Raw genomic sequence first — 19,992 nt, 5'->3', positions numbered from 1 at the left:
GTTTTTAACGGTGAAGATTATTATATGTGGAATGATAAAATGAGGCACCATATAACCTCACTCCACGCTAGCATTTGGGACATTGTTGAATTTGGAGCACAGGAACCATCTGTGGGGGATGAAGGCTATGACTCGGACGAGGTAGTCCAAATCCGGCACTTCAACTCCCAAGCCACTACTATACTCCTCGCCTCTCTAAGTCGAGAGGAGTATAATAAGGTACAAGGGTTGAAGAGTGCCAAAGAGATTTGGGACGTGCTCAAGACGGCACACGAAGGAGATGAGGTGACCAAGATCACGAAGCGGGAAACGATCGAGGGGGAGCTCAGTCGATTTATGCTCAACCAAGGAGAAGAGCCACAAGCCATGTACAACCGGCTCAAGACCTTGGTCAACCAAGTGCACAACCTTGGGAGCACAAAATGGGATGACCATGAAATGGTCAAGGTTATTCTTAGATCACTCGTTTTTCTTAATCCTACTCAAGTTCAATTAATTCGTGGTGGTCCCAGATATAAGCTAATGTCTCCCGAGGAAGTGATAGGAAAGTTTGTGAGCTTTGAGTTAATGATCAAAGGCTCCAAACAAATCATCGAGCGAGGCGCCACCTCCACACCCGAGGTGCAACCGGTCGCCTTCAAAGCGACGGAGGAGAAGAAGGAAGAGTCTACGTCGAGTAGGCTTCCCATCGACGCCTCCAAGCTCGACAATGAGGAGATGACTTTAATCATCAAAAGCTTTCACCAAATCCTCAAGCAAAGGAAGGGGAGAGATTACAAGCCCCATTCCAAAAATGTTTGCTACAAGTGTGGTAAGCCCGGTCATTTCATTGCTAAATGTCCATTATCAAGTGATAGTGACAGGGGCGATGACAAGAAGGGAAGAAGGAAGGAGAAGAAGAAGTATCACAAGAAGAAGGGTGGCGATGCCCATGTTTGTCGGGAGTGGGACTCCAATGAGAGCTCCACCGACTCCTCCGACGAGGACGCCACAAACATCGCCGTCAACAAGGGTCTCCTCTTCCCCAACGTCGGCCACAAGTGCCTCATGGCAAAGGACGGCAAAAAGAAGGTAAAATCTAGAGCCTCCACTAAATATGCAAGATCTAGTGACGAGGAGAACTCTAGTGATGATGAGGATAATTTACTTGCCCTTTTTGCCAACCTAAACATGCAACAAAAGAAAAAATTAAATGAGTTGATAGGTGCTATTCATGAGAAGGATGAACTCTTGGATAGCCAAGAGGACTTCCTTATTAAAGAAAACAAGAAGCATGTTAAGGTTAAAAATGCTTATGCTCATGAAGTAGAAAAATGTGAAAAATTAACTAGTGAGTTAAGCACTTGCCATGACACTATTTCCAACCTTAGATTTGAGAATGCTAAATTGATTGCTAAGGTTAAAAAGTTAAATGTTTGTGATGATTCTTAAAGGGATTCTTGAGACGGGCTCAAAATGAGTTCGGCTTAAGGATAAAAAAGATTAGAAGAGACAACGGGACGAGTTCAAGAACTCACAAATAGAAGGCTTTCTTGAGGACGAGGGCATCAAGCATGAGTTCTCTTCTCCCTACACACCACAACAAAATGGTGTAGTGGAGAGGAAGAATAGAACTCTACTTGACATGGCGAGGACCATGCTTGATGAGTACAAAACTTCGGACCGGTTTTGGGCGGAAGTAGTCAACACCGCTTGCTACGCCATCAACCGACTCTATCTTCACCGAATCCTCAAGAAGACATCATATGAACTCCTAACCGGTAAAAAGCCCAATGTTTCATATTTTAGAGTCTTTGGTAGCAATTGCTTTATTCTTGTTAAAAGAGGTGGAAAATCCAAATTTGCTCCTAAGGCTGTAGAAGGCTATTTACTTGGTTATGATTCAAACACAAGGGCATATATAGTCTTTAATAAGTCCACTGGACTAGTTGAAGTTTCTTGTGACATTGTGTTTGATGAGACTAACGGCTCTCAAGTAGAGCAAGTTGATCTTGATGAGCTAGATAATGAAGAGGCTCCATGCGTCGCACTAAGGAACATGTCCATTGGGGATGTGTGTCCTAAGGAATCCGAAGAGCCTCCACAAGCACAAGATCAACCATCATCTTCAAATCAAGCATCTCCACCAACCCAAGATGAGGATCAAGCTCAAGATGATGAAAATGAAGATCAAGAAGAGCCACCTCAAGAGGAGGACAATAATCAAGGGGGAGATGTCAATGATCAAGACAAGGAAGATGATGAGGGTCCAAGACCGCCACACCCAAGAGTCCACCAAGCGATACAACGAAATCACCCCGTGAACTCCATCCTCGACGATATTCATAAGGGGGTAACCACTCGATCTCGTGTCGCTCATTTTTGTGAACATTACTCCTTTGTGTCTTCTATTGAGCCATACAGGGTGGAAGACGCATTAAGGGATTCAGATTGGGTGTTGGCAATGCAAGAGGAACTCAACAACTTCACGAGGAATGAGGTTTGGCATCTTGTTCCACGTCCTAATCAAAATGTTGTAGGAACCAAGTGGGTCTTCGGCAACAAGCAAGATGAGCATGGTGTGGTGACAAGGAACAAAGCCCGACTTATGGCCAAGGGATATTCATAAGTCGAAGGTTTGGATTTTGGTGAAACCTATGCACCCATAGCTAGGCTTGAGTCAATTCGTATATTACTTGCCTATGCTACTTACCATGGCTTTAAGCTCTATCAAATGGACATGAAAAGTGCCTTCCTGAATGGACCAATCAAGGAGGAGGTCTATGTTGAGCAACCTCCTAGCTTTGAAGATAGTGAGTACCCTAATCATGTCTATAAACTCTCTAAGGCGCTTTATGGGCTCCAGCAAGCCCCAAGAGCATGGTATGAATGCCTAAGAGATTTTCTTATCGCTAATGGCTTCAAAGTCAGCAAAGCCGATCCTACTCTCTTTACTAAAACAATTGCAAATGATTTGTTTGTATGCCAAATTTATGTTGATGATATCATATTTGGGTCTACTAACAAATCTACTTGTGAAGAGTTTAGTAGGATCATGATTCAAAAATTCGAGATGTCTATGATGGGGGAGTTGAAGTATTTCTTAGGATTTCAAGTGAAGCAACTCCAAGAGGGCACCTTCATCAGCCAAACGAAGTACATTCAAGACATACTCACCAAGTTTGGAATGAAGGATGCCAAGCCCATCAAGACACCCATGGGAATCAATGGGCATTTCGACCTCGACACGGGAGGTAAATTCGTAGATCAAAAGGTATACCGGTCGATGATAGGATCTTTACTCTATTTATGTGCATCTCGACCTGATATTATGCTTTCCGTATGCATGTGTGCAAGATTCCAAGCCGATCCTAAGGAAGTTCACCTTAGGGCCGTGAAACGAATCTTGAGATATTTAGTTCATACACCTAAGTTTGGCCTTTGGTACCCCAAGGGACCCACTTTTGATTTAATAGGTTACTCAGATGTTGATTGGGCAGGGTGTAAAATTGATAGAAAGAGCACATCAGGGACTTGTCAGTTCTTGGGAAGATCCCTGGTGTCTAGGGCTTCAAAGAAACAAAACTCAGTAGCTCTTTCCACCGCCGAAGCTGAGTACATTGTCGCAGGCCATTGTTGCGCGCAATTGCTTTGGATGAGGCAAACCCGTAGGGACTATGGTTACAAATTAACCAAAGTCCCTCTCCTATGTGATAATGAGAGTGCAATCCGCATGACGAATAATCCCATTGAGCACAGCCGCACCAAGCACATAGCCATTCGGTATCACTTTTTGAGGGATCACCAACAAAGGGGGGATATCAAGATTGCTTATGTTAGCACCAAAGAACAATTAGCCGATATCTTTACCAAACCACTAGATGAGAAAACCTTTACCAAACTTAGGCATGAGCTAAACATTCTTGATTTTAGGAATTTTGATTGATACCTTGCACACATAGCTTATTTATATACCTTTGATCATATCTCTTTCATGTGCTATGACTCATGTGTTTTCAAGTGTATTTCATGACAAGTCATAGATTGAAAGGGAAATGGAGTCCTCGGCGAAGACAAGGCTTCCACTCCACTCCATCGTAATATTTATCCTTCGCCGACACTCCGCCTCACTCTCCACTTTGGTATAATCCTTCACTCATATATTATTTGCCAAAGGGGAGAGAGTTCGAAAGAGGGCTCATATTTTACTCACAAGTATCTGTTTTTGGCGATTCATGCCAAAGGGGGAGAAAGTATTAGCCCAAAGCAAAAGGACCGCACCACCACCAATTTCAAAAATGTTCAATTTGTATTTAAGAAGTTTTTCAATTGGTATCTATTTTTGATATATTTTTCAAATTGGTATGACCTCTTTTAAAATTAATATCTAAAACCCTCTTGAACACTAAGAGGAGAATTTCATTGAGGAGGAGTTTTGTTTAGTCAAAGGAAAAGCATTTGAAACAGGGGGAGAAAATTTCAAATCTTGAAAATGCTTCTCGAAATCTTATTCATTTATTTTTGACTATTTGCAAAAAGACTTTGAAAAGAACTTCTAAAAGACTTTGCAAAACAAAACAAGTGGTGCAAACGTGGTCCAAAATGTTAAATTAGAAGAAAGCATCCATGCGTATCTTATGAAAATGTAAATTGGTTTAATTCCAAGTATCCTTTGCACTTATCGTATGCAAACTAGTTCAATTCTGCACTTATATATTTGCTTTGGTTTGTGTTGGCATCAATCACCAAAAAGGGGGAGATTGAAAGGGAAATAGGGTCAAACCTTTTCCTAAATGATTTTGGTGGTTGAATTGCCCAACACAAATAATTGGACTAACTAGTTTGCTCTAGATTATAAGTTCTATAGGTGCCAAAGGTTCAACACAAACCAATAAAAAGTCTAAGGAAGGGTCAAATAAAAAGGAGCAAAAGAAACCGAAGGCAGCCCTGGTCTGGCGCACCGGACTGTCCGGTGTGCCACCGGACAGTGTCCGGTGCACCAGGGTGAATCCACTCGAACTGCTCAGCTTCGGGTTTCTGGAAATGGCTCTCCGCTATAATTCACCGGACTGTCCGGTGTAGCACCGGACTGTCCGATGTGCCATGCGGAGCAACGGCTATCAGCGCCAACGGTCGTCTGCAAAAGTGAACAGTGCGCGGACAGCGCACGCAAAGTCGGAGCAGGCGCCAGAAGGCGCACCGGACGGTGAACAGCGACTGTCCGGTGGCCCCACATGTCAGAGCTCCAACAGTCAAACCCTAACGGTTGGGTGACGTGGCTGGCGCACCGGACTGTCCGGTGCGCCCGTCGACAGACAGCCTCCCCAACGGCCACTATGGTGGTTGGGGCTATAAATACCCCCAACCACCACACTTCAAGGCATCCAAGTTTTCAGCCAACACATTCAATACAAGAGCTAGTGCATTCAATACAAGACACAATTAGAGTGAATCAAAATCTCTCCAAGTCCCAATTCCACTCAAAGCAATAGTGACTAGAAGAGAGAGTTTTGCCGTGTTCTTTTGAGCTCTTGCGCTTGGATCACTTTTCTTATTCCCCATTTCTTGTTCCTAAGACATTTGTAATCAAAGCAAGAGACACCAATTGTGTGGTGGTCCTTGTGGGGACTAAGTGTCCCAATTGATTGAGAAGAGAAGCTCACTCGGTCTAAGTGACCGTTTGAGAGAGGGAAAGGGTTGAAAGAGACCCGGTCTTTGTGACCACCTCAACGGGGAGTAGGTTTGCAAGAACCGAACCTCGGTAAAACAAATCACCGTGTCACACTCTTCATTTGCTTGTGATTTGTTTGCGCCCTCTCTTTCGGACTCGATTATATTTCTAACGTTAACCCCGACTTGTAGTTGTGCTTAAACTTTATAAATTTCAGATTTGCCTATTCACCCCCTCTAGGCGACTTTCACAAACGATTTTCAAGTTTCTAGGCAAGTCTAAGCATTATCAGTTCCTTTTATAAAACATGTATCAAGGAATAGTAATCAAAATCTAAGGAATGGTAATGCATCAATTGTTTATCACATAACCCCTATCACCTAATGTATCATATAAGGTGATAATGCATTTAAACAACAAGGAAGGGGCAAATGCATCGAGGCTTGCCTGGGATAACACTAAGTTAGTGTTGTTAGATGATACTTGCTTGGCGAGCATCTCCCATCCTGGCATTCGCTTGATTCATCTGCTTGATTGGTTCGCCGACATCGCCTCTCGGAGTAGACCATCCTTTGCACCACTTGGGGTCAACCTAGACCCTGGCCTTCACATATCGATCATTAGCGTACCTATATGATATGCGAGATGCACATGAATGAGTACGAGTATAAATAGCACGGAATAAATAATGCTACCCAAAGCAGATTAAGCACTTAGCAAGACATCACAACTTCTTATATGCAGACATTAGATACCTTTAGCTCTCAAACACAACAATCACGCTCTTTTAGATAATCGGACTTAACTCAAACATCAAGCAACAACAACTATACACACACTCTAAGTTCTTCTTAGCTAAAGCATAATATCGAACACTAACAATACTTAACTCATCAACCTTGAGCACTCAAGACTTAGAATGTGGGTAAAAACCATTCATCTAATCTTCTAAAACATTTCTTTACATTAATCAATATAGCACATCGACTAAATCTGGAAGCACACTATTTTCCCTAGCAAGAAGAGCATCAACAAACATGATCTCTGGGTTAATTAAATCTAATTAAGACATTTATTAACAATAACCAAACACAAATCTTACGCTAGAGAATAACATCAATAGATTACATTACTTTAGACTTGCTACTTTTGGACACTCCAAACTTGGAATAATGAAAGAGGTCATTTAATGAACTTTCTAAACTATTCCTCCAGGTTAATATGCATAGCACACGAGTTAACTATAATAACATATTATTCGATCTAGTAAGTAGAACATCATCAACATCACAGACTTTCACAAGCTCACAACTTTAAATCCAAAAACCTAAAGCACTTCTATGCATGTTCATCACGGAGTTCTTAGATTTCCTTTGACACAATCTATTGATGTTATTTGCTTCCAATTCAATTTGGGCAATAAAAAAATTCACTTAGGACATTAACCAATCAATAATAGAAGGTAATGATTACTAGGACAAGGCTTCGACTTTACAAAACAAGTACATTTAACATAATCAACGTGCCAGATTTATCGGATAGTTGATTGAAATACTAACCTATTATCCTCATCAAATCGACCAAACCTCACATACATGTCTACCAATTAGTCAAGTGAAATATTCCACACCCCAAACAATGTCCAGGGCCTACTACCATTATAGGATTGATTAGAAGCATCCAAATTTTATCCTGGTTCATATACTAACATATTACAAATTAGTTAAATTTAGTACACCCCACTATGCATAGTATGCCCAAGCACTCATATAAGGACACCTAGAGATCTACAAGATCCGCGATACCACTCTCTACTAACTATTTATTTGATAAAGAGAACACCTAAACAACATGAACAAAAAAATAATGGACAAATGAACCTTAAGCAAAACCACACACCCTCCACGACAGTTAACCAATCATTAGATCTAGAAAATATTAACTGCTTCACAAGGCATCGACACAATTATTTACACAAAAATTCATGATATATAAACATTACTAACACTTATCAGCTAGACGTTAGAAACATTTAGCCAACTATATGGAGTAGCGAAATCGCTTACCATTATGAAATCAGTTCCAATTTTACGGTCATGTGGCAACAAACTCTAGTCCAGGCTTTTCGTCGAGCACCTGGAAGGCGATACACCGGGTCTCACTTGCGGTAGTCGATTACCAGCACGTCGAGGTAGAGTCGAAACGAACGGGGTGACGTCGAGGTTGGCAACCCAACAGTAGCATACGACCAAGGTGATTCACATCGCACTCCATGACACGACAGTATGACACTGCTGCACGTGTTGCGGAGGCGAGCCTGGCCATGAACGGAGAAGCTTGTCCGAGCAGCCACAAACGACAACGCAGGGACATGCCGAGTGTTGGGGACTTGCTCTCAAATGCTATAAATTGAGAACAAGGCTACACCAAAACAAATTATTTGTTAATGCCCTTCGTCCTTCGAAGCATTATTTCCCCTAGTATATAATGATCTTCGGACGAAGGTCATGAAGGACATACCTTCATCATCTCAACATACATATATGTATAAATATTAACAACGAATGGAGCATGTAAAGCATAAGAAACAATGTGAACAATAACTCTATCATATATATTTCTCAGTATATAATTGTAAGTTAATATAAGGACAATATTGAATAATATTTGGTACCTTCGGCTTGACAGAAAACAAAGGTACGATCGTGACGCAAAAGCAAATGCCAAGTCAGCGTGACCAGTACGGGGGCACTGTTCATCTATTTATAGGCACAGGACACAGCCTATGAGAGATTACAATTATGCCCTTTACATTTGCTATTGTCTTATAGAAAAATCTATGAGGACTGAATATCCTTTTCCCTTTTAAGTCGGTTCCCTTTTCTGCGATTTAGCCGAAGCTCCCTTCCGCACAGCTTCGGAGCGACGGTAACCTTCGTCAAGATCAAGCTCTTCATCATGTCTGCTTTTACCATGAATCCGAAGATACCTGTCCATAAATCATACTTGGGAAACATTGTTAAATTACGTTTTTGAGGACCTTCGGAGGACGAAGGCCCCCAACAGTAGCCCCTCACAATATTAATTTGTTAGATTGCGACATGGACGAAGGCCCGAAGCCGAAGGTCCGAAAAAACACCTTCCTTCTTCCTTTGCACTTGCTGGTGGATTATCTCCATGTTTCTGATTTCTTGGTCCAACTCCTCCTCCTAGAGTGTTGGACTAGTGGTCTTCCTCTCCTGGCTTCGGGCCTCTCGAAGAGAAAGGGTCTCCTGGTTCGGGTCTAGTGGCTACAGTGCGGCAGCCCCTGTCGCTGAAGCTTTCTTCGGTGGCATGACGAAGGTCAGTGCTCGCCGAAGGTGGTCGAAAAGAGGATTCACCGAGGTGGGCGCCAATGTTGGGAACTTGCTCTCAAATACTATAAATTGAGAACAAGGCTACACCAAAACAAATTATTTGTTAATGCCCTTCGTCCTTCGAAGCATTATTTCTCCTAAGATATAATGATCTTCGGACGAAGGTCATGAAGGACATACCTTCATCATCTCAACATACATATATGTATAAATATTAACAATGAATGGAGCATGAAAGCATAAGAAACAATGTGAACAATAACACTATCATATATATTTCTCAGTATATAATTGTAAGTTAATATAAGGACAATATTGAATAACATTTGGTACCTTCGGCTTGATAGAAAACAAAGGTACGAGCGTGACGCAAAAGCAAATGCCAAGTCAGCGTGAACAGTACGGGGGCACTGTTCATCTATTTATAGGCACAGGACACAGCCTATGAGAGATTACAATTATGCCCTTTACATTTGCTATTGTCTTATAGAAAAATCTATGAGGACTGAATAGCCTTTTCCCTTTTAAGTCGGTTCCCTTTTCTGCGATTTAGCCGAAGCTCCCTTCCGCACAGCTTCGGAGCGACGGTAACCTTCGTCAAGATCAAGCTCTTCATCATGTCTGCTTTTACCATGAATCCGAAGATACCTGTCCATAAATCATACTTGGGAAACATTGTTAAATTACGTTTTTGAGGACCTTCGGAGGACGAAGGCCCCCAACAGTAGCCCCTCACAATATTAATTTGTTAGATTGCGACATGGACGAAGGCCCGAAGCCGAAGGTCCGAAAAAACACCTTCCTTCTTCCTTTGCACTTGCTGGTGGATTATCTCCATGTTTCTGATTTCTTGGTCCAACTCCTCCTCCTGGAGTGTTGGACTAGTGGCCTTCCTCTCCTGGCTTCGGGCCTCTCGAAGAGAAAGGGTCTCCTGGTTCGGGTCTAGTGGCTACAGTGCGGCAGCCCCTGTCGCTGAAGCTGAAGGTGGTCGAAAAGAGGATTCACCGAGGTGGGCGCCAATGTTGGGAACTTGCTCTCAAATACTATAAATTGAGAACAAGGCTACACCAAAACAAATTATTTGTTAATGCCCTTCGTCCTTCGAAGCATTATTTCTCCTAAGATATGATGATTTTCGGACGAAGGTCATGAAGGACATACTTTCGTCATCTCAACATACATATATGTATAAATATTAACAACGAATGGAGCATGAAAGCATAAGAAACAATGTGAACAATAACACTATCATATATATTTCTCAGTATATAATTGTAAGTTAATATAAGGACAATATTGAATAACATTTGGTACCTTCGGCTTGACAGAAAACAAAGGTTACGAGCGTGACGCAAAAGCAAATGCCAAGTCAGCGTGAACAGTATGAGGGCACTGTTCATCTATTTATAGGCACAGGACACAGCCTATGAGAGATTACAATTATGTCCTTTACATTTGCTATTTTCTTATAGAAAAATTTATGAGAACTAAATAGTCTTTTTCCTTTTAAGTCGGTTCCCTTTTCTTCGATTTAGCCGAAGCTCCCGTCCGCACAGCTTCGGAGCGACGGTAACATTCGTCACGATCAAGCTCTTCATCATATCTGCTTTTACCATGAATCCGAAGATACTTGCCCATAAATCATACTTAGGAAACATTGTTAAATTACGTTTTTAGCACTTTCGAAGGACGAAAGCCCCCAACACCGAGATACACGCCGGTGGCGTGGTTGTCGTAGGACTACACGAAGCGGACGACGATGCACGACGTGGTGAGGCATCCAGGACGACGACATCCGAGGCGCGCGGCTGTGATGGCGCAGGACCGATGACGATGTAGACGGCTCCCCGGCGGCACAAGAACTGACGACCGGAGGAGTACATGCAGCCAGAGAGAGCTGAGGAGGCACGACTGACGCACGGCGTACGACAAGGAGGCGAAGGATGGCGCGGGGACTGGCAGGGTCTTCCTCGACGACGGCAAGCTGGAGAAGATCCAAGTCATAGGCGCAGGAAAGGCGTTGGCCACGGATTGCTTGCCAACAACGTCAAGGCGTGCGCGACCGGCGAGAGGCGGGTCCCGAACGAGCGCCGCCGCGGCTGACGGGGTGAGCTGCGGGAGAAGGCGCCGGCGTGCAGAGGGGCAGGGTGACGACTGACGGCTACAGGGCTGGGGCGAGCCCACGACGGCGCCGCGGATCGGAGGAAGAGAAAGCGGCCATGGACGACGGCGAGCAGAGCCTGAGCACGGTGTCGAACTGGACGCGCGCGCCAGGGATGAGGAGCTCGGCGAGAGGCAGGGAGACGAAAGACGATGTGCAGCAGGAGAGCTCCACCGAGGGCAGGAACGAGCGGCACTTGTTAGCAGCTGGAGTGAGGAAAGCTGACGTGAGGTATAGGAGGGACATGGCTTAGGGATGGAGACGTACGGAAGAACCTCTAGGAACTGAGCGCTAGACTTCAGGGCGTATCTGTCAACAAGAGTGGAGGTTTCCAAGGATCGCGCACTAGGAATGACGTTGAAGAATATCTGCAGCCTGCAGGGAGTCGTGTCTTCTGGAAACAAGGAGGCGAGGGAATGTATGCATGATGAAAAAAATCCCACATGTCGGCTCCTTTGCGGGTACAATGCAATGTGTAATTAGGCATTTAGGCATAGGGTGGTATTGTTCCGTAATTACTGTATAGTGCCACCTCCATTTTTATTTATTTGATGCCACATAGTTTAAATTTGTGTTGGAAGACGTCAAATAAAAACAGACTGATGGACTATAGTTAAAGAAAGTAATGGTTTCAGATCTGGTGGTCATCGATGTGACAAAAGAATCATAGTCTGAGCCAAGGCCGGCCAGAAGATATGCTATTATCTCATCATCACGTAAATTAAAGCAGCACCTGCAGCAGCAAGTTCATTGGCCAGCCCCTTGATTCGACGAAAAAAATCAGCCGCAGATAGATCTCTTTTCTTGGATGTAGCCAGTTCAACTCGAATTTGCACCATGCGAGCACGAGTAGCAGAGAAGAACATTCTCTGCAAGATATCCCAGGCCTCCTTTGATGTGGAGGCTGAGATCACATCCCGCAGAACCTCTTCAGACATGGATGACAGCAGGCCGCTAAGAACCTGCTGATCCTGGTCGAACCAGCGATCATAATCTGGATTGGAGACCATGGTGATGCCATTGTCAGATGTAGATGCAATCTGCTGAGCTGGAGGGGAAAGAGAACCATCGAGATAGCCCATCAATTTGGCGCTGCGGAGAAAGGGCAGTAATTGAGCTCGCCAGAGGAGGAAGTTAGACTTCGTGAGTCGTATTGTAACAGCATGATGAATAGGAATTGGCACAAAGGAAGACGCCATGGAAGGAAGCGTGGTAGTAGTGGTGGAAGGAGAGGAGGAGGAGGTAGAGGATGAAGTTAGATTTTGCTGGAAAATTTATGGCTCTGTTACCATGTTAATGTATGGCGCCTTGACCTTCATAGGTCACGCCTTCTCATATTTATAGAAGAGGATTACATGATAATAGAGGATTACATGATAAGGACTCTGTAACAAACATAGGAGAAAAAGGAGGTGCAGCTCCACAAGACCAGGAGAGAATATCTAGTCCCCTAAACCACCTTTCTATAGATACGAACGTATTTTAGGCTCTAGTCCCTTTGTTACACTATAAATACCCGCCAGGTTTTTAGATAGGACACACTTGACAAGATATTTGAGCATCCATGGTTTCCGTTTTGTTGAGCTCTTGCTGCTTCCCGAGTATTTGGCTCCACTTGTCAGAGCCCAACACCACTCATTCAACCATTCCATTACAGTTTTTTTTACATCCGGTTACAATTTTAGCTATTCCGTTATAGTTTTAGTTATTATGTTATAGTTTTGGTTATTCTGTCACACATTCTATTTAAGTCTCAGCCATTCAATCATTTAGCAATTTATTACAATTTCAACTATCCTATTACAGATTTAGTCATTCTCTTACAGTTAGAGTTTCAGTCGTCCGATTAGAGTGGGAGGACGCATGGGGATGGTGCGTGGTGGGATGGTTGATCAACCATTCAACCATTTAGCAATTTATTACAATTTCAACCATTCTATTATAGTTTTAGTCATAATGTTACAGTTAGAGTTTGAGTCGTCTGAATATAGCGGGAGGACGCATAGGGTGGTGCGTGGTGGGATGGTTGCAGTGTGCGGGTTGATTAGAGTGTAGCACTTAGCATGCCGGTTGGCGTGCGGGAATGGGTCGGATGCACGAGTTTAATCCGATGACGGCTCGCGAGATTAGTTAGGTTTGGTCAAGATGATAAAATTTTCATTCTATCACATTAGGTAATGTGATAAATAGCGCTATATATATACAACATTATTTGTCACCCTAAGTGAAAACCGCTCGGGATTAGCGAAAACCATTTTTCAAATTTGAAATTACAAACCACTCGAAAAATAGCGAAATTCGGAGAAATTTGCTCGGTTTTTCGATAACGATAAGGTAAACCTGAGTAGTATATATATGTAAAAAGTCGCGACATAAGTCTGAACTCCTTGCTCCTCCCGCTGATTCGCTCCGCCCTCCGCCCATGTCTGGCCGCGTCCTCCTCCGCGCGGCTGCCTTCGGCCTCGCCGCCGCGGGTGCGGCGTCCCTGCATGCCGTGTCCAAGTGGACGCCTCCCGGGGAGATCCCTCCCTTCGACCTGTCCGTGAAGTTCAATCTCTTGGAATCCGCGAACGGTCTCCAGGCCGCCCTGCTCCGCGCGCACCCGCTCTTCGGTGTGCACCTCCATGACGTCCGAGCCCGCGCCGAACTCGACCTCGCGCGCGTTGACATGGAGATTGGCCATGGCGGCGATCCCGCCGCCGCCGCGGACCTCCGCCTCCTCCTCGCGCTCCTCGCCGTGCGCGACGGTCGCGCGGACGAGGCGATGCGGCTCTACGAGGAAGCGTTCCGCCACGCGCCTTTCGACCCCCGGCCCCGCGCCCTCGCGTATAACCTCTGTTTCCTCTGCGGGCGAGAGGACGAATCTGCAGCGTGGAGAAGTGCTTACGACCGCCTCGTCCCGGGCTCCATCCAGTACCCGGGATGGGAGTCCGATAAAACAAGGGAGCTCGTCCACGAGCTCGTGATCGCGGCGACGCTGGGCGGCGTGAACGTGCTCCTCGACCCTGAGTGGTACTTGGTCATGCACGTGGCCAGCAAAGCTATGGACAAGGCGCTGGTCGCAGCGCTGCAGGACAAGGCGCTATCTGCGACGGAGAGGCTTCAGTTCCGATTGCTCCGCGTGTTCCTGGACAACTTCATGGAGGTGGAGGCGGAGCTGGCCGAGGACGACTGAGGAGGCATCGTCTTCGGGGTCATCGTAAGCAAACTTGCACGGTTATATACTTGTCTCATCCTCACATCAAATGAATGAATGCCATCGCCCAAATTTGAGTTTCCAAAGAGCAGGGTGGTGTGGATCGTTCAATCTAGTTGCACAAGGAATTTTATATGCACAGGCTAATTGTTTAACGAGTTTGGTTTGTGCTCCCTGCTGGATCAATTGATCTGTCAGGCAGACAGGCCCAAACTGTATCCTTCGTTCAGAATTAATGCACAGGTTTGGTTTGTGCTCCCTGCTCGTTCAGAATTAGGACAAGGCGCTAATTGTTTGATTTTAACCTTCCTTGAACAGGTTTAGTAGGTTCAGGTAAATTAAGCACAACATAAGAGGCGATGAATAGTGTTTATGATCTATATCCTCCTCGCGGAACCATTTATTGATGCCAATGAAGAATAACATTGGCATTGCTTATGTACCATCTTAAAAAATGCATATATACTTGAAAGAAAATACATTAGTTTTTGCATGGCTGTTATATTCAATGCACTCTTTCATTTATGGGTGCATATAAGGTCTAGTTCATTGAAACAGATCAATGTCTTGTTTCATTGTTTGGGTGATATATGACAGTGTTTACAATGCATTTTTAATCAATTTGCTGGCAGTATCCTTATCACAAAAAATTCTGGATTTCTGGTAACATGATTTGTATGCGTAAACGATTTTTAATTGTCTGACTACATAAATACTACCCCACGTTCCAAAATTATATGATGTCTAGATATTTATAGATACATATATTTTGTTATACACATTATGTCTGATACATAGCTAAAGCAATGTATCTAGAAAAACTATAACTATTTATAATTTGGAATGCAAAGAGTACAATTGGACATGTCTTAGAGCATCTCCAATAGCTCCTGATTTATTAGCTTCTAATACCTTCGGATTGGAAGCTCCCTAACAACATTTTAGATCCAAATAAAAACCATTCTCCAACAGATTCCCATATATCTCCCAAAAAACATTGTAACTACTCCTGCATCTCTTCTCTTTCCTTCCGTCATCTCCTGTTTGGCTCCTTTTGCTCTGTCCGTCAGCAAGAGTATGAAAACGTTTTCTCTCAGATTGTGAAACTAGCTCAACGAGACTCAACGAAAGCAAGATTTCCCAAATGAATGCCTCCAAAACATTGGAAGAAAGCAAAAAAGCAGAGCGCAAGGTGCAATTGCTCTTTGACCCAGAGCTTTTCATTCTTGTTACAGTTCCTTCACGTCTAATTTCCCATGGAACACTGGTTGGGGAGGACTCTACTGCAAGTGAAGGATGGTCTGACGTCTACAGAAACGCAGGTCATGGATTGGTGACAGGAATAAATGCAAGAAGATCCCAGAACGCGACGGAGGCGGTGAGAGAGGTGGGCAGCGCAGTGTGCGAGGACGGCATCCGCCGGGGCTGAAGAGCCTTTGCAGGTTCCACCGCTGCTTGATGACGGAGGTTGGCTGCCAGCGCCAGTAGGTATGAGCTCTCTCGCGCCTTGGTCACCGTCGCCGCTGTGGTGCTCATGAGCAGCATCATTATCCCATACCCATGGCCATGGCCGCAAGGTCGGGGAGCTCCATTCCCGCGCCAACGCCTCGTAATGTGGCGGCGAGGAGCCGGGCGAGCGATGATGGATTTCTTCGCGCGATGGCAAGGAGCCGGGAGAAGCTGATTTCTCGAACGAGAACAAGGAGAAAAGGAAAGATTGGGAGGACAACGCTCGGCGAATACATTCGCGGTGAAGGTGATGTTTTACGCCTGCAGCGGTATAGGGAGATGGAGTAGGGAGCTGTTGGATACTTGTTTTTGCTTTTTTCCCAACAATATAATTTAGGATTAGATGTTTTGGGAGCTGTTGGAGATGCTCTTACAACCGTAAAGGCCTAAACCTCCCTTTTCTATTTGAGAAACAAATATGAGGTCTTCTTCAAACTTCAGAGAACTGCATACAGTAAAAATATTATGAAAAATAATTTGTGGAAAAAGCGAAAGTGGGGACAGGGTGTGCTTATGTGTTCCTGTTTGTGAATTATACTTGGATAACTGTTTCTTTACAAGCTAATTGGGAAACTTTATATTTGTTTTTAGTGACAATTTATACATAGTAGTGTGACATCATTTTATCGCTTAGGCAATCGTGCATACAAGATATGCATGACCCCTGTGCTTCTTGCCTTTTTATGAATGTTCTTTAGGAAAGTACAATTGCCTACTTGGTGATTAAACCTCTGCTACCTTTTCTATGCAGATGCGGTTGCCATAGCTACAAAAGCCGACAATCTTGTTTTTCTGAAGGGCCTCATAGACCGAGTTACTTTGAAGATCATGTTCGACACATCAGCTTTATGGCTCTAGATCGTAAGCAGAGTTATCAAACTAGCAGTTCTGTTAATCACAGAAGCTAGTTTAATCTTTCATAAGGATTCTAATTCAGATGCTGCTCCAAAAGAATTGCCTGATACAGGGTGATATGCTCGAAGGTGACCGTTCCAGCAGCTTATTAGTGATATGCTCAAAGGTGACTAACATTACTAGCCATATAGCTCTTATTCAGTAAGCCCTTTTTTCACTCAGATGTTAGATGAAGATGCAATAACATTTCACACACTGGTGTATAAGCCATTGTAACCTGTGTTTGCATTCGGTCAATATATGTGCTCCGATTTCTTGATAAGTGAACCTGGGTTTTTGTTGGATGTCATGTCAGCTTCTGCTTGCTCGTGTTTCAGCCTATCATGCAATGAGTGTGCATGCTATTCTTTTACATCATTATCTTAGACCTGCTTTGAGATATCAATTTCTCCCTGTGCTGATTCAACTCAACCTTCCATGGATCAATAAACTACATGATGCAACTTTTACTACAACTATCTTGTGTGACTCTTTGGTAGTGCTTTCTCTAGTAAAAATATCCATGCTAATTTGGATATTTTGAAACTGAAAGGTTGACCACCAACCAATATTATGACTGACTTAGATACACCTGTTAGAGAAATAACCATTTTCAGTTTTAATTTAATCCAGAAAATCAGTGATGTATGTGACAACATGTATGTGCATATGTGTCGGGGACCATAATTAGGGGTACCCTCAAGGCTCCTAAATCTCAGCTGGTAACCCCCATCAGCACAAAGCTGCAAAGGCCTGATGGGTGCGACTAAGTCAAGGATCGGTCCATTCGAGGGACGCGATCACGCCTCGCCCGAGCCCAGCCTCGGGCAAGGGCAGCCGACCCCGGAGGATCTACGTCTCGCCCGAGGACCCCCTCCAGCAACAGACACACCTTCGGCTCGCCCGAGGCCCAGTCTTCACCAAGAAGCAATGTTGGCCAAATCGCCACGCCAACCGACCAAATCGCATGAGCATTTAATGCAAAGGTGGCCTGACACCTTTATCTTGACGCGCGTCCTCCAGTTGACAGAGCCGAAGTGACCGTAGTCACTTCGCCGCTCCACTGACTAGCCTGACAAGAGGACAGCGCCGCCTGCGCCGCTCCGACTGCTGTGCCACACGACAGAGTGAGGCTAACAGCAGCCAAGCCCGGCCCCAGGCGCCATAGGAAACTCCGCTTCGCCCGACCCCAGGGCTCGGACTCGGGCTCAGCCCCGGAAGACGACGAACTCCGCTTCGCCCGACCCCAGGGCTCAGACTCGGGCTCAGCCCCGGAAGACGACGAACTCCGCTTCGCCCGACCCCAGGGCTCGGACTCGGGCTCAGCCCCGAAAGACGACGAACTCCGCTTCGCCCGACCCCAGGGCTCGGACTCGGGCTCAGCCCCGGAAGACGACGAACTCCGCTTCGCCCGACCCCAGGGCTCGGACTCAGCCCTGGCCTCAGCCGACGGTCTCCGCCTCGCCCGACCCAGGGGCTCGGACTCGACCTCGTCCTTGGAAGACAGACTCAACCTCGACCTTGGAGGAGCCTCCACCTCGCCCAACCCAGGGCTCGGACCGACCACGTCAACAGGAGGCGCCATCATTACCCTGCCCCAAGTTGACTCAGGCTACGGGGAACAAGACCGGCGTCCCATCTGACTCGCTCCGCCATACGAGTAATGATGGTGCCCCGCACGCTCTATGACGACGGCGGCTCTCAGCCCCCTTACGGAAGCAAGAGGACGTCAGCAAGGACTCGACAGCCCCGACAGCTGTCCTTCCGCGAGGCTCCAGCGCTCCTCCGACGGCCACGACATCACACGAACCGGGTGCCAAAACCTCTCCGGCTGCCACGATGGTATGTACTTAGGGCACTAGCTCTCCTCCGCTAGACACGTTAGCACACTGCTACACCCCCCATTGTACACCTGGATCCTTTCCTTACGCCTATAAAAGGAAGGTCCAGGGCCCTCTTACAGAGGGTTGGCCGCGCGGGGAAGGACGGGACGGCGCTCGCGTGAGGCCGCTCGCTCCCTCCCGCGTGGACGCTTGTAACCCCCTACTGCAAGCGCACCCGACCTAGGCGCAGGACAAACACGAAGGCCGCGAGATTTCACCTCTCACGCCCGTCTCCGTCCGGCTTCTTCCCCCCTTCGCGCTCCGTCTCGCGCCGACCCATCTGGGCTGGGGCACGCGGCGACAATTTACTCGTCGGTCCAGGGACCCCCCGGGTTCGAAACGACGACAGTTGGCGCGCCAGGTAGGGGCCTGCTGCGTGTTGACGAATAGCTTCCCGTCAAGCTTCAGATGGACAGTCTCCAGCAACCTTTCCAGCCCGAGACGGTGCTCCGTTTCGGGAGTCTTGAGTTCATGTCCCTTGACGGCAGCTACGACATGATACTCCTTCCCCCGCCGCGCGACAGTGACAATGGCGGCCGACAGCCCGCCCGCCGGCGGCGGAATCGACGATGTCTTCCCCGCGTGGTGGAAGAACAACATTCGAGCTCGCCCCGTCCCCTCCCCCACCGACGGAGGAGGAGGCGGGGCAACCAAGGCCAAGCAGGAGGCGGCACCTCGTCGGCTGTCGAGCGAGTCGACGGCGCCGGGGCCCCAACGGGGGGCACGTCGGGCATCGACCTCGCGTCTGAGACGAAGACGAGCGCCGTCTCCCCGCAACACACCAACCCCAAGCAAACGGACGACGCCAGCACGCTCGCAAGGGACTTGCTGGGCGTCACCTTCGTACCTGAGACGGCGGTGCAGTCTACTCCTGACGTGACTTCGTCACCGCCCGTCGACCAAGAGGTACCGACCGATTCACATCTCACGCCTTTTGGGTTCAGCCTCAACCCACCAAGCGACTTCGCTTTGGTGGACGCTCTCATAGAGGCGAGTCCAAACCCTCTGGGGTATCGTATGCGGTCACCCTGGGACCGGCTGACGGTCGTCTCGACCTACGGGCCCTCGGGGTCCGAGGAAGATGACGAGCCCGACTTTAGTTGGGATTTCTCCGGACTTGGTAACCCCAGTGCCATGCGGGACTTTATGACCGCGTGCGACTACTGCCTTTCCGACTGTTCCGACGGTAGCCACAGCCTCGGCGACGAGGACTGCGGCCCAAGTCGTGAATGTTTCCACGTCGATCTAGGGGGTCCCAACGAAGGCAACCATCTTGGTATGCCGGAGAACGGTGACCTCCCTAGGCCTGTGCCTCGCGTTGACATCCTTCGGGAGCTAGCTGT

At 46.4% G+C, this 19,992-nt stretch overlaps 1 protein-coding gene across 1 annotated transcript; it reads left to right on the top strand.

Moving 5' to 3' along the window:
- The first annotated feature begins 13,519 nt into the window (after positions 1-13,519).
- LOC100278746 (uncharacterized) lies at positions 13,520-17,049 on the top strand. Its single transcript, NM_001165442.2, has 2 exons — positions 13,520-14,366; positions 16,624-17,049. The coding sequence occupies exon 1, from the start codon at positions 13,590-13,592 to the stop codon at positions 14,340-14,342; it is 753 nt and encodes a 250-aa protein (NP_001158914.1). The 5' UTR covers positions 13,520-13,589; the 3' UTR covers positions 14,343-14,366; positions 16,624-17,049.
- The last annotated feature ends 2,943 nt before the right edge of the window (positions 17,050-19,992 follow it).

The sequence above is a fragment of the Zea mays genome, chromosome 3 (assembly GCF_902167145.1).
Source record: "Zea mays cultivar B73 chromosome 3, Zm-B73-REFERENCE-NAM-5.0, whole genome shotgun sequence".
Taxonomy (NCBI): Eukaryota; Viridiplantae; Streptophyta; class Magnoliopsida; order Poales; family Poaceae; genus Zea; species Zea mays.
This window is presented reverse-complemented; position numbering and strand designations above follow the sequence as displayed.